Source organism: Glossina fuscipes, unplaced genomic scaffold (genome assembly GCF_014805625.2).
Source record: "Glossina fuscipes isolate IAEA_lab_2018 unplaced genomic scaffold, Yale_Gfus_2 150, whole genome shotgun sequence".
Classification (NCBI taxonomy): Eukaryota; Metazoa; Arthropoda; class Insecta; order Diptera; family Glossinidae; genus Glossina; species Glossina fuscipes.
This window is the reverse complement of record NW_023998493.1, coordinates 1,448,358-1,463,968: the sequence shown is the minus strand read 5'-3', so window position 1 is coordinate 1,463,968 and position 15,611 is coordinate 1,448,358. Positions and strand designations below refer to the sequence as shown.

Below are 15,611 nucleotides of genomic sequence, written 5' to 3'. Positions count from 1 at the left end.
AGGTCACAAGAAAAAAAGAAAACGCAACCATGGGAAAAAGGATTTTGAAAATGTTCCCACGCAAGGATAAGTACAATGTTAAAGAAAACAAATTATTACAGCTCATCAAATCACATCTTTCCGTTATATACAATTGTTACGTGATCTTTTAATCATAAAAAAAATATACATATAAATTGAAATAAGATAAATAAATGAAAGGTGAAATAATTCACAATATTATAGCATTTAATTATTGTTTTTAATAGAAACTGTATTCTAATCCAGAAGAAATAATTACCGATTTTTTTTCGTTTACTTTTAAATTGAGATAACTTTATCATTATATGTCCTTATGTACATGGCATGATTATGCCAAGTTATGCATTGGATTTGATTGGACTATTGCTCACGTCTGTATACTCTTAATTGCCCCAATTATCGGCCTAATTAGTCGAGTAGGTAAGTACCTTAACTACCAAGTAAGTAGTCGCGTATTCAAATCTCAAAGTTCGGTAGGGCTTACTTTGGTCGTCGCTATAGCACGTGCGCAGTCGGTAAACCATAACAATCATCGATAATGCACACATTCACTAGGCCGCGGCGCGACCACATCCCTATTTATTTCTCTTACCTCTCTTCTTGCTGACAGTCATCATATTACACGTAAAGGGGACATGCCCTGAGTGATTCGTCAAACTAAAAAAAAAAAACAAAGAAAAAAAGACTAGTTAGCCATGTCCATCCATCCGCATGTTGAAATTAGACAGAAGATTAAAAAAGATTCATTATGAAGAGCGGATTTTCTTTTATCATTTGGCTTCGAAAATTAGCGATCACTTCGTTTAACTACAAAAGACGCACACAAACACAGACGTGCATAAGAAAAAAATGGGGCATTCGATAATGTTTTCTGTTAGTTCAACTCTTCTCCTCTTGTTTATCATCTTTCATTACCCCACCCTTTACTGGATTTAAGTGATCACATTTTCCTTTTTTCCACTTCATGATATTATTGAATACTAAAATATATTATTAACTAAAGCCAAAACGACTTTGTTCAATTCTCAGCAGTATATTTCAAAATCGCAATAGAACCCAACCTTTGATGCGATCAAGATATCAAAACGTATCTTCGCTGTATCGTGAAATGCAATTTCGGGGAGTGCTCAAGAATTCGATGCAAACTCAGGAACCATTCCTTTCTTCATTTTTTTTCTTAATTGTTTTTTGGCTACCGTAGCATTTTAAACATAACCGACAATTAAAATTTGGAGCGGAAGTAATCCATTCAGGTTTCTAAATGTTTTATTATCGGCAATTATTTTTTATGAAAAATAAAAACCGAGTTTGTTTAAAAAAGTAAACGTGACAAAAAATTAATGTACATTGAAAGGTTTTTCTTCGAAATAAACGGAAGAATAATGAATCGTTTTAAACTAAATCTCTGCCTTGTGATCCATTCACGGGCGATTAAGGTTTGATTGAACTGCAAAAATAGACAGGCATTTTTTGCTCTTACATTATTATGATATCCAATATATAAAATCAGTCAGCTCAAATATCTAAGCAATTATTACCATTATTACGTTAAGGTTATATAAAATTAAATTAATGACAATAATTGGCTTTAAATTTCGAATGCATCTTTGCGTCACAATAAGAAAGCATTGACATCGGCATACGACTTAAATTCTAAGTGAAGCGTTGAATATTAGGTTGGCAAAAGATTGTTGACGCATGCATATTAGATCGAGTCTTTTTCGTACGTAATAAGCGCGAATGTATTCGAGAACTTTTTTTTGAAAAAACAAAGGAATGAATCGACATATTTTTCATATGTTATATCTTTGGTAAAGGAGAAAAATTCACTGGCACTTACAAAAGTTATGAGTAGCCGGACAGTCGAAAATTCTTTCGATTGTTGTAAAACTGTTAAGAAGTTCGATACTAAGTTTCCACATCATTACATAATTTTCGGTTGTCACAAACACATAACGCTCAGAAGGTCGGGATTCGAAAACGCGGGATACTTTGTTGAGTTGTGGTGAAAAACGATTTCGTGAGGCTGCAGTAAGATCGCATACCTATTTAAATTGTTTTCAAACAAGGAAACGACCAAAAAGTTGCATTTTTAGAAAGGAAAGGAACAATGCGTTATTTGCTAATAACTACTAATACAAGTGCTTCTTCAAGCAACCCGTCAGATCACAATTAGCTAATTACACTTATTAAAAGAATATCTTGGCTATCTCCATATACTTGGAGTGTAGTAACTTGACGCGGTGGCCACGCAACACAGGGCAAAGTAACTTTCGTGTTCGTAACATATCAATAATTTACCACAAGCAGACCAAACAAGACGACGAAAACTAGCTAAGAAAACTATATACAACTTAGGGAGAATTTTTAATCTCTTTGTTCTTGGGGAAAATCTTTAACGCTTACTTCTTTTTCTTTGCTTTGTATTGTTTTGTTTGCAAATATAACTTTACTTTTAAGAAAACCATCTCTGTTCTATCCCAAAGAGATCATATGATAGTGGACGTGATAAATATTGCAACTAATTCCTCACGTAACAAAGGGAAAAAACGTATCGTTAATTGCTCACCACTTGGCATTGAACATAAATTGAAGTAAATTGAAGATTCAATGCCTTTGCTTTGTTCATTCTTTTGTTTGAAAAATATCGAACACCCTACTTGTGGACTGCTGTGAAGTAAGTGCCGCTTTCACCATAACTTTTTTTTCGAACAATTATTACAATAGTAGTAAAATGTTTGCTGGGTATAATATTTTGCAAATCTGTTTATGTTCTGCTAGCAGCAGTCATGCGCCGGTATTGTCCTCTGCTGCTAACTTTTCATAAAATGTTAACTCTGCATACAACAAAAGCCTCTGTGTAGGCACGTATAAATGCACACACAATCAACGATCACACGAGCAATGAGTAGTTAACATATAGTAGCTCGTGCCAATTGTGCGCGTGTGCAAAGCAAGCTCACAACACTAACTCTTTTTCTTTAACGATCATTTATTTTGTTTTTTTCGTATAAGTTGTTTTTTTTTTTTTTTCATTGAATTTTATAGTTCAACTGACAACTTCATTTATTTATAATGAAGCTTAATTATAAAATGAATACCTACTTTGTCTTTCATTAAGATCTTTAAAGGTTCAACTCAAACTGTCCTTTGAGTAGATAATCATCCAATCTTGCGTGATAAAGATAAATCAAAAAAGCTATTGTTTAAAAAATAAAAAGGAGATTTTTGTTACGCTTTGATAAACATTTCTTTCATTATTAAAGGAATGTCTCGGGTTTTTCCGTTTTGGCGATTTGGTTCAAATAAGTTATTTTTCGTTTACTATTAACTCTTTCATAACATTTTCGATAATACACTATATCTCCGACGTCAAACACTATCACCCTAACTACCTTATATTGTTAAATATTTATCTAACAACCCCTGCCGCCATTCCTTACATGCTAGAAATTATCTAAATTCCCATTCAATCCTATCAACTTAATCACCTGTTGAAACTAAGATCGTTGCAATCGTTTCGATAAATGGACCATTAAATATATGATGAGGTAGATCTTAACGGCCTAAGCATAAATTCTTTTCATTGTCTGCATGAGAGTGTTCCCGAATTGATAACACAAGGTAGTGCACGAAATGAATAGAATTTTGGGTGTGAAATTGTAGGCGAAAGCATTGGTTATACTATTAATTTTGTTTGACTTAACACTATCTTCAATAGACGAACCATTTTGTGCTGCATCGCAATGGGCACAGGAAAAATGGGATTGTCACTGGAAGCAATGTGCAAGACAATGGCAAGCAAAAATATTCAATACATTTTCCAGCACGGCACACAAACTATCGGAGCTAAGAAGAAGCGATCTACGCTTCGTCACAAGTGCGGATCACCTGAAAAACATGAGTGTCTCCGATACCCTTCCCGAGACTCTTCGCTTGTAAATTGCATAATTCAAATGCGATATGAATAGAGTAAATTTGCTCAGATGAGAAATGTTAATTCATTTTATTTCTTAATATTAAGATTTAATATAAGATTTTGGATAGGGGAAATGTTGCTTTTGCAAACAAACATATTAATTCACTGTTGATGATTAATTATATTCCTTCCGCTCAATCTTATCGATTGTCTCTCTCTCTTTCCAGCTTGATATATTCGATAAGCAATTTCGATTTAGCTTGGCTGAAGCCCATCCGACATTAACAACGCTATTTCCTTGCATATAGATAGATTGCACGTTGGGCAACGGCGATCATTAAATATTGTAGATTACTTTATTTACTTTCGTGATAAAATACCAAAAAGTAAAGGCATTATTTTCGCACGAGGTTATCAAACTGTGAACTGATATGGGCGAAATTTAGCAAAATTAAATTTCTTGTTATTTTTCATCTATTTCTGTTATAAAAAATTGAAAATTGGATTGCTTTCCTATATAAAGGCGTACTATTTATAGAAAACCTTATACTTGATGGGATCGAGAAGATAAGTCTAAGTGGTCTAAATTCAAAACAGTTAATACACGTCTAAGAGCATTTTAGCCTACTTTTCGAGTAAACGGCTACATTTGGAGGGGTTCAAAAAGTTGATTCAACCGATTCAAATTTTCCACATCAATTGCCATAATATTATCACTCCAAGATTTTTGGTAAGAAATTGAAAAATGCTAATTTTTTTGTGTAACGAAGTTTGACAGATAAGCCGCTGTACGGGGAATATTCGCAAGTATTCTGACCTAAATAATTATTAATAATATCAATGTAATAAATTTCGTCAAAAATAAGTAATATATATTATGACTTGTAAGTCGAACAGGAAAATGTGGTGGACAGGCAGACCGACTGACAAGCAAGCAAACTTAAAACGAATCAGAAACTGATTCTCAATCGATAGATATTATAAAAGTTGGATAACTAACTGTTTTTATACGGTAGGTACGTCCCTTAGAAAACCGTGCAAAAAGAAATATGCAAAAAATACATTATACGAGATACAATTTGTGTAAAATAAAGAAACTCCAAATATTTTCTCAGAAAACCATGCAAAAAAAGTAAGAAGAAAATTATATTCAGTCATGACCGAATATTTTATACCCATCACCGTTGCCCTAAAAAAGACAAAAAAAATAAATGATCTAAATTTTGATGTTCTATAAAATAAAGTGGGCGGGGTTGATTTTTTCTATTTTTAGAATAGAAGTGGAAATTGTATACGTTGTAATTTTTAAAAAACAATCAAAAAACAGAAAGCAAAGGTATTCAAAATTTTTGTTGCATAGGCATGTGGGCCTTATAGCCGTGTCGTTTGACCAGCTTGGATCACTTTCAAATTCGTTGCAAATTTGTAAGCCTTAGCTTAATTTTCACTAACGGGAGAATGCTGCACCGTAGCGTATAGAGGCAGAAGACCGAAAGACATGTTTAGGTGCATTCCAAATTTGGAAATGGCCAGGAATTTGTATACTTTATTCGGGTTTTGAAGCTTGTTCTTGCCCCCTAAAAAAGTGAGGTCAATTTTTCCTCTTTTCATACAGGCAGTGCAGAATCGTTCATACGTTATATGGTCAAATATTTGTAGATTTATCCGCTGTAGTTTATGAACAATGAGCAAAAAACAATTTTTTATCCCTTTTGAAAAACAGAGTTGTCCCCACGTTATGTAATACGGTAGGCGTGTACTTCTACTGTTTTGGCCCGTTTTCAATGCCAAATTGCGTGCATAAACTTGCATTTTTTCTGCCAAATTTAAAACCGATAGCTTCCTTTTTGCGGTTAGAAGAATATTTACAATAAACAGATACCCAGACGGGCAAGAGTACATCGATTCAGAATTTGATGCTGATCGAGAATATATATAACCTTCGTAGGGTCTTTGATGATTCCTTCTGGATGCTACAAACAGATTAAAATTAATGTACAGTGAAAATTCATTAAACATATATAAATTGAAGTTGAAAGTAGGAACAAAAATCAGTTTCGCAACTATTCATCTTTACTTGATAACAAGCGCGCACGTTCATGGCGTACTGGATCAAACATGCTTTCATCAGTAGATATGTCGGCTATGTCTAGCACAACTGCCGGGTTTGATTCAAAAGAAGAATTGCATTCGTTATTAACCGCAAAGTAGCAGAAGAGAAAGTCACTAACAACTGTGTAGGCATGCATTGATGGACTTTTGATCAGAGTATTCTCTCAAGCATATTTTGTTGCTGCATGCATCAATTTCTTTGAGACAACACTATCAAAATTAGAATCAAAAAAACCTTTTTCTTTTTTTTAAATTCATATTTGCCCTCATTAACAACCCGTCTTATTTCAAAATCGTGTTAAAAAAGACGATGTAAGAAAATAATTGGGTGGGCGTAATGAAAAAAGTCACTTTTCTCTTTAAAAACTAAATTTAAACAGTTTGGAAGAAGCCAAGACCATAGCCACACAAACGCTTTCTGCTTTCTCGTTTCCCAGCGAGTTTATTTTAAATTTCTATAAATGATTTCTGTTCGTAAATTTCCAGTAAGGGCTAGGTTAAAAAAAAGAAAAACAGCTTTTCAAGTTATTCGCAAATAGAACATATTCATCAAAATTTCGTCCAAAGATTGTTTTTGCTACTAATGTTTTATTTAGAAAAACACGATTTTCTTTCGACAAATGTATTTGTTTACTTTCGACTTGTAAGTATAGATTTTCTTTTTGCTTAATGGTTGTAAATATATTTGTAAATGTAGCTAAAGGAAATATACATAGATATCACAATATTTAAAGCTATTAATTTACCAAAATTAATTATAATGGCATTAAAAAAAAAAAAAAAAAAAAAACAATTAACTAATTTATGGAAGACACTGTGAAGTGAACGACATTTAAAACACTAACACACTAAGTTACGCTTGAGCCCAACGATCTCGCATTTGATTGACTGCTACTTGATTTGTTGTACAACAATATAAAGGTTCAGCCAAGTCATTGTCAGCAGCAATATCGGTGGCAGCCGTCCAGAAAAATGTACCTTGATCGGTGCGCATAAAATGAACAGGTATCGGTACAACATCACTTAATTCGTAATCTTCGAGATGGTGGATGGAGAAAATCTCAGAACGGCACTCGTTTACCATATTCTCACTTTCAGATTCGATGTCAGCATTTTGATTATTCTCCAATGATTCAATTGAGTTTAATGACTCTAACGTTTCGCCAGCATTTTCAAAATGTTGCAATTTCTCCGACTTACGCTGTTTGAAATATTGCTTTATGAGTTTCTTAAGGCTATACGTGAGTTTCTTTTCGTCATTCTTCAAGCCCATAGCGTAGGCAGTATTGCTTGAAATCTCTTTGCACATATTGTAGAAAATTTAAACAATTTATTTCTTTTGCTGTTGTGTTCACTAAATGAATGCTTATCGTGGAATGATGTGTTATCCTGCAGCTCGACCCAGTTTTTATACCATGCTCGGTACACAGAGTCAGGTCGATGATAAACAACCATAATAATAACAACAACAACAACAACAATAATAATAATAACAATACGCACAGGCAGTTGCTTTGCCTGACGATCGGTTTTTTGTATAATGTGTGGGAACGTGCAGGGATATACACAAATTGAACATTGAATCATGAAAAAGTATATAAAAACGCCAGGTGCATTTTAAAAATTTTGAGGCTCTTCTCGTTAACCTGCATGAGTAAGTGAAGCGGCAACATATAGTTAATCGTTTTTACTTACATAAATGTATGGTACGTACATGGGAGTGTCATAATAAAGAAATGCTGTTTGAGAAGTGAAACGAAGCAAAGCAAAACCTTATCCTTTTAAAAGAATCGTGGGAAACGAAAGTATCGTTATGTCCCACACTTTTAAGTGAAGAAACGAAAACGTAAAGGATCCTTTTTTGTGTCCTTAAGAAAATATACACAACAGCTTTAAAGATCACTATTGTTGTTTTTGCTTTATTAATATATACGATCTCTTATTACTTGCACTATAATGTTAAGGCATCTTTTTATTATTGAAAAAGTCCTTTATATGAACACGTGTACGTATTTAGAGTTCACATTACATACAAGAATAAAACGCAAGTCATACAGCCAACCACATGCAGACATCAAATACTGGAACAATATATTTTCAAAATATTTAGTAAAGAATTTCATTCTTAGGCACAATAACATAATAATTATATTATACTGTGAGGCTTAACTCAATCTTAATGAAAATTTCATGTCGTTTTTGTTAATTTGTTTTGCATTCTCATTAAAGCCTACAAGAGTAAAAACTAATAATAGGTAGCGGTAGCATATATTGAGAATAGGATGTATGAGATAAGAAAAGTAACAGAGAGAAAGAGAGAAAGATTCCTCTCTTGAAATAGAGAAATCTGTACATGCCATTAGGAGATTGTTACAGAGCTGATGACACCTAAGTATCTGGTCATTTTTGCAAATGCCCATCAAAAATATCAGCTTTTAGCGTCAATCTAATATTTAAAAAAAAAAAAAAGTTCAAAATTTTTGGTTTCTTACTTTTACTGTGGTATCCATGGTATCTCTGCGGTATCTTACTTTTACTGTGATATATCTCAGCATATAAAATTATTGACGATTATTCCAGAAAATTCCAGAAATAAGTAAACGGATAGAAAAATGCAAGCAAATTGTGTACTGCATAGGTTCTACGGTATTGTCTCTAAATGTTACAAAAAAAAAAGTTAACTGAAAGAAAGGGAAAGGAGGACCTATCCGGTAATGGATAACAAAAGATGTTCGGGTCTCTTCAGGCAAACTATGTACTAATATGCCCCATTAGAGATGTGGAAAAAATATGAACTCATAAAATCGTGACTTACGCGTTTTATACCCTTCAACACTTGTGATAGAGACAATGTTGAGTTTGTGCGAACATATATGAAACGAAGATAGACTTTTCTCTTATTGGGCCCGTCTGCCCGTCTGAGATAGGTCCATGCCGACTTGCGTTCGCAATTTTAGAGATGTTTCGATGAAGTTTGGTACGCTGGCGTGCTTTGGCCCAAGAACGCTATTGAAAATGGTTTGGATCTGTCCATACAACGCCCAATTTAAAAAAAAAATCGCAATTTTAAAAATGTCTTAAGCAAAGTGACTAAGTAATAGTATTTCGGCATTCTGAATTTGTCTGAAAATTTTGGACAATTTGGTGAACCCTCTCTCTAATAGCTTCATGATACAAATCAAATCGTAATAGTAATGTAAGATAGAAATCATTAACTGTATTAAATTTGGACGATCTCTATCTTTTAGAGGGATTTTCCCGAAAATTGATCCCTTTTATAGGGCAGAAAGGTCTAAGTTTTAACATAGTATGATAAAAATTGATCCGTAATAGTAGATATAAAAAGTAACTCTATAACCACCACATAGGTATTCTACGCCTATTTTCGAATTTTGGTTTTTTAGGGTAGAAAATTCTAAGCTTTAATATATACAAACAGGATATAATTTTTGTGTTCTATAGCAAAAACAAAAATTGAGGTTAGACAATGTGATGTAGGTTATTTAGTGGTCGTCCCAGTCCCATACCAAATGTAAAAAATTCGGTAAATAGAGCTGCGAAAACCCGAATTTAAACTAGTTAAGTTTGCTTGAACGGTATTTTTATATATTTTCATAACGTGTCCACTAAAAAGTTCAAGTATACCTTAATCCTAATTAAGGAGCGAATGTCATCGTACTGAAAAATAAAGATGTTATAGCTTCCAGTATATTGTGTCGGTTCGTCGACCCGATTTCATCAATTGTGATTAGTAACTTTGGCGAGTAAAGGCAAGAAATTCGATGCGTGCAATAAAGTCATAAAACCATGTTGCGTGCGATAAAGTCACTTGTACCGTTTCGTGAAGCTGAAGAATATTTATTTTCAATACCAATGTATAGTTGCATTCAGTAACTCATAGCACTAGTTATATCCTCTTTTGGAAAACAAAGGGGACCCGACATACATTCGTGTATATAAATGCAATTTTAAATTCAAGTAAAATATTTCTAACTCCAAGTCTTTATTACCTAAATACATAATTGAAAGTATTTCCATAGAAATGTTCTATGCTCTCTGTTGACATAAACATTTCATCCTACATTCAGGAGGAAAATTATATGTAGCTATGTAAATTAATACTGATTTAAGGGTCTCAGCTTTCTCTGTAAAATTTCATCTTCTTCACGAAACTCTGCAATCATTTCCCTAAGTTTAGCTAAGGACTTGTTAAATGGACACCATGTTCGAGTTTCAGTAAAGGTTTTTTTACTTTTTAAGACGTTCCGTTTTAGAAAAGCTATTTCAATTGTGGCGCCATTAGACTAAAACGTATTTCTCTTTTCAAAGAATATCTTCAAACTGATGTTATTCATCGACTATGATTTTTCTTTCCAACTAAAATTTGTGAAGTTATTGTTAATAACAACAGGCGAAATAGGAAGGAATCGGAACGCAATACCACAATAAAAAGAGTCGTTTGTAGTTTGTTATTTTTTTTTTAAGATCATAACAGATAAATCTTCGCTTTTTTGTTAAAGTATTTGAGGATAATAAAGAATAAAGGAAAACAAGTAAGAAACCTATATTCGACAGCTACCGAATCTTTTATCCGCAACACCGTTTTTCCAAAAAGGAACTCAAGGAAAAACTAAATTTCCATACTCCATAATATTGGATGGGCGTGGTTGATTGTTTCTATTTTTGTGGAATAAAAGTGACGTTTATGTATTACGCCTAAAGCAGACTATCGGTACCTTTATCACAGCAATTAACAGACAGATGGATAGACGTACTGAAAAAAATAACGTAAACCAGTTCACATTTGACACTGATTAATAATATGTAGACGTTATAAAGTCTCTGAAGCTTCTTCAAATTTTTCTTTTGTTTTCCTAAAGAGAGTCGCACTCAGGATACGTCGTACCACATTCAATATAAAATCGGTTTGGAGTCAAGAACTCTGAAGTGTTCTTCTCGGTGTTGCAAACGTTTTCACGAAATGAATATATCTCTTATCTTTCGGTAGGTATAAAAAAGTAACGAAGTGCACACAACGTAAAAACATTTCAACGATATCACCCATATTGTCAACACAACCTTTAGTATTACTATAAGAAACGATGAGAAGCAATTTTGTCGTGTGTTTCCCACGAGATGAATGCACCTGTGCTTATACGTCTAGCAACTGTGTTGTTTTTTTTTTTTAATTTTGATGCTAAGTTTTTTTGAAGCTTTAATGTCGTGAACGACGCAAACACGTACGCATCGTTCGCTTATGATGGCTATGATGGGATAGGGGTCATAAGTTTAAATTTCACCGTGTTCCTTAATATCCATAAGTTATGTAAAGCATTTGTAAAACTCTGTCCGCGTGTCAAAGGTTGTATCGGAAAAAAATGTTCTTTTCCAACTGAGATGGTTTGAGAGCATGAATTTAAGCTGTATTTCTCGGTGGGCATTGAAAATTGTGGTGGAAAATAACAAAGAAGAAAGTTCCTGCGCTGTGTTCAAATCCAACCTGTATGCGACCGCAACTTTTACTTACAAAATAATTAACGGTATAGCGGTATAATATATGTACGACTTTTTTCTCTGAAGAAATAGGTCTTCGAGGAGATTCTTAGTGGCTGTGGTTACTTGAGAAGCCTAATGGCATTAAATATTGAGATATTAGATAGATTTCACATGACACAGCGGGTAACTGCTCTTTACCCATTTGGCCATTTTAGCATTTCATGAGTAGTGGGGATTGCCTCTCACCTCGGAGTATTAAGGATTTGAGTTATCCCTTTATATTCGTATACCGTGGAATTAAGTCTAAAAATATTTTCGCGCTCACGAAGTTTGCAAATTTATTAAGTTAAACTAAGTACGGAAAAGGTGTTATTATACCTGGACTGCAACACTACTTTATGTATAATATTATGTGAATGCAAGATGGCGCATGGATTGATTCCCTCAATATAAGTTTAATGATTATTCAAATCATTTTTTCACACCATTTGGCAGTAATTTCTAAGTAATAATATAAATTCAATTATTTGATTCGCTATTTGTACTTATATTTGGTCTTTGGTACTTTCGAATTAACCTTTGATGTAATCTAGTTTCAAAGGCAAATAACGAGATGTTTTAGAAAATGCCTAAGTTCCTAGAAAATGCTCTCGCCTTTTATTTTACTAAAACAAGGAAAATTAAAAACCGAATTGATAGTCTTTTAAGCACTTTCTGAGTAACGCTTGCAGAGTTTATTGAAAAAGATGGATTGAGATTTCAAACATATAACGAAAGAATTCATTGTTTTGTCTTTATCGAGAACTGGTCAGACTAGTCACTGAACTCGTTTCGTCAAAGAATCTTGTCAAAAAGTATTCCTCTCTTTTGTATGGTATTTCTTTAGATATTATAAAGATATCAGATCTATTTTAAGAATTAAGTTGAACGAGTAATATACATTCCAAATTGGAAGGTAGCTAACAGTGTGGAGATGAGCAATGAGTGTGATTAATGCAGTTCAGTTCAAGCAACGTAAGGATTTCTGGAAATGGTAGGGTTTTTCAAAAACTACAAGGCTAGTATGGGTATGCTTCTACATTTAAGTATTAACACCCAGGCCACGCTTAGCATCGTAGATTCGTTCTGAAAAAACATACCGCAAAGTGAATTGCAGTTTTTTATAGAAAATCGTATGAAAATCAAAGATAGGGTCCAAACATATTTTTTATCGATTATAGCATAAAGTAAAATAAAGGCAACATTTTTCTAATTAAAACAAGACAACTAAACAAAAATCAATAAAATAAATAAACAATATTACGCAATAGAAAACAAAATGGTGAAGAGAATTTAATTCTATAGAGGACTCAACTGGTGCTTCTTTGTTAAAAAATTTCTCCAAGGTCTGCTGAACAGATTGTTTTTTTTTTTTTTGCTTCTTAATATATTTCTTTGTAGCAGTTAATATCGGATGTTAATGTCAGAGCAAGTTTGGATCTTCGTTCGTTATCAGGATCATTTCTTGAAAAAATTTCCAGAGCTTCATCAATTAAACTCGTGGCTTTAGAAAGATTTTGTAATATAAAACTTCTTCGCTTTTAGGCTGCTTTTACCATCAGCACATTCGATAGCAAGATTCATTAATTCCTCGCCAGATAATTCATAGCTATCGCCAGTTAACAATTCGTCTATGTCCGATTCATTCATTTCTCCAAAATTCTTCTCTTTAGCCAAATCAGCGATTTCTTCACGAACAGTAAGAGTATCATCAAATTCTAAAGTTGAAAAATGGAAAAAAAACAGCAACGGACAATCAAAATCAGCCGTTATTCAAGAAAGATGAAACATCGGGAAAACGCAAAGTGGACCAACGCAAACCTGGGTCTGAGTGTATAAAAAAATCGAATATGCTAGAATTATATAACAAAGTCATATTACTCAAACGAAAACTGATATTGTTGTGGACGATTATAGGCTAATGCCGAAGTTTTTACTACCCCATGATTACTGATTGAGTCAAATTTTATATAGATCTTAACTTATAAGTTTTACGTTATGGATAACAATATTTAATTCCCCCAATTAATCACAAACATGCATATTTTACGAGATGTTTGTGTGTATTTCTAAAATTTATGTCACCTCTGAAGAAAACAGTTTTTGAAGCCCAATCATACTTAACTATTACAAATTTTGTCAAGGAACATTTTCTGGTAATGAAAGTTAAACAAATCGTTTAACACATTCTGCTCAAGTTCAATATATATTTTATTTTATCTAATTTCGTATAAATTAAAAATAAAATTCAATTAGTTTTGCATGTTTATCTTATGTCGTCTTTAAAAGCACCCTATGCGTTGTTTACCATACGTATTAATACAAAATTCCAATTTTGTATGCGTGTGCAGCTGAAATCCTTAACAACGTATTAAAGAAAACAATACAAACAATCATATAAAGGTGATGATCGTTGTGTGGAAACGCAATCGCAAAGTGTTTCCCACGATTAAAAATTGCACCGTTGACTGTCTACCTGCTTCCCTTACAAAATACAACACCACGCAACAACCCCTAAGTAACTCGTGTGTGAAACGAGCAAAGTTCAAAAAAACAAAAAAGACCAAAAAAATTAAAACTACATCACAACCACAACATCAAAAGTAATTTTAAGGAATCGATTGAGTCCTGTGTGCACACACAGCACCCCAATACTTTTACATGCATTTTTATTTTTAGAGTAAACGTCTCTCGTGCATGAGCACACTCTTGCATGCGTCTCTCTCAATTTTATTTTTCTCAAAGCAAAAAAAAAAATGCCTTTCTTTTTGGGTATTTTTGTTTGCATTCATTGCGTGTGTTGAGCACGAGTTCTCCAAATACTGTGGTGGACACGTGTGAGTATAAATACTTGGCACACTCTTTTTCTGGTATCATTCTTAGCCTAGTATTTGGATAGTAAACTACTAAAAATTCTTAAAAACAGACTTTCAATAAAAAGATCGCTAATATGATAACCGTAAATGAAATGTCAAAGACTTATCAATACCGTAAAGTGATCAAACCTCAACTGGAACGAAAACGTCGCGCTCGCATCAACAAATGTCTGGATGATTTAAAAGAATTGCTGGTTGAATGTATGCAGCAAAACGGCCAGTCAAATGTTAAACTTGAAAAGGCCGACATTTTAGAAGTAACGGTGCAGCACTTACGTAAATTGAAATCTCATCCTAAACAACAAATCTCTTGCAACAATCACATCGTTAATAAGCAAAGTTTTCGTAATGGTTACATACAGGCGGCTAATGAGGTTTCACACTGCTTAGCATCGCTGCCCAAGATTGATGTCGCATTCGGCACAAAACTCATGACTCACTTAGGATTACGCTTAAATCAGCTAGAGTCGGTCGAAGAAATAACACCCACTTCTATTAATACTCCTTTGACACTGGATTGCTCGACAACGCAGTTTTCAAGGCCGATATTATACAGTCCCGTTTCGAGTGGTTATGCTAGTGATAATGATAGTCTACGCTCTTCACCATCATTCTGCCCTTCAGCGCAAGGCCTATTAAAGGTGTCATCTACTTCCTTGTGGAGACCATGGTAACTCTCCCTCATTAAAGTACATTTTACCTTAACTAATAAGATCTGTTAAATAATTCATAAGTTTACCATACGAGTAGAAGCTTTATTTAACTAAACTGTGATAGGCTACCATTTTAATTAAGTAAAATTTTTGTTTTCGCTCATAAGAAATTGACGCAAGTTATTAAAAAATAAAATATTATAAGACAGAATGTTTTATATTGATTCAGTAATAGATGGTGGATTATTTATATTCATCACATAGCGCTGAAAATGGCCTTATTTTTTCATCGCTCTATGGCGGGAAGATAGGTGCACCAAAAACAGCCCCTACAATTAAAGAACGCAATTTCTTATTAGACACCTTACCTTAGACTTGCGATTTTCAAATTTTAAGAAACTACCTTGCAAAAAGGAAATGCTTATCTTTAAACAACATAACGATGAATGATGATGTAAATAAGGAAAATTTTGTTCATAGATTGCATACCGCTAT

The 15,611-nt window shown here is 33.4% G+C and overlaps 2 protein-coding genes across 2 annotated transcripts; one reads left to right on the top strand and one right to left on the bottom strand.

The window, feature by feature from the left end:
- Positions 1-6,905: 6,905 nt before the first annotated feature.
- Positions 6,906-7,361, bottom strand: LOC119641444 (enhancer of split m4 protein). The gene has a single exon (XM_038040134.1). The coding sequence runs from the start codon at positions 7,359-7,361 to the stop codon at positions 6,906-6,908; it is 456 nt and encodes a 151-aa protein (XP_037896062.1).
- Positions 7,362-14,453: 7,092 nt separating this feature from the next.
- On the top strand, positions 14,454-15,288 carry LOC119641523 (enhancer of split m7 protein-like). The gene has a single exon (XM_038040260.1). The coding sequence runs from the start codon at positions 14,538-14,540 to the stop codon at positions 15,135-15,137; it is 600 nt and encodes a 199-aa protein (XP_037896188.1). The 5' UTR covers positions 14,454-14,537; the 3' UTR covers positions 15,138-15,288.
- Positions 15,289-15,611: the final 323 nt, after the last annotated feature.

Bases quoted from the DNA above. Each gene is read 5' to 3' on its own strand.
- LOC119641444 (XM_038040134.1), bottom strand. From the start codon at position 7,361: ATGTGCAAAGAGATTTCAAGCAATACTGCCTACGCTATGGGCTTGAAG.
- LOC119641523 (XM_038040260.1), top strand. From the start codon at position 14,538: ATGATAACCGTAAATGAAATGTCAAAGACTTATCAATACCGTAAAGTG.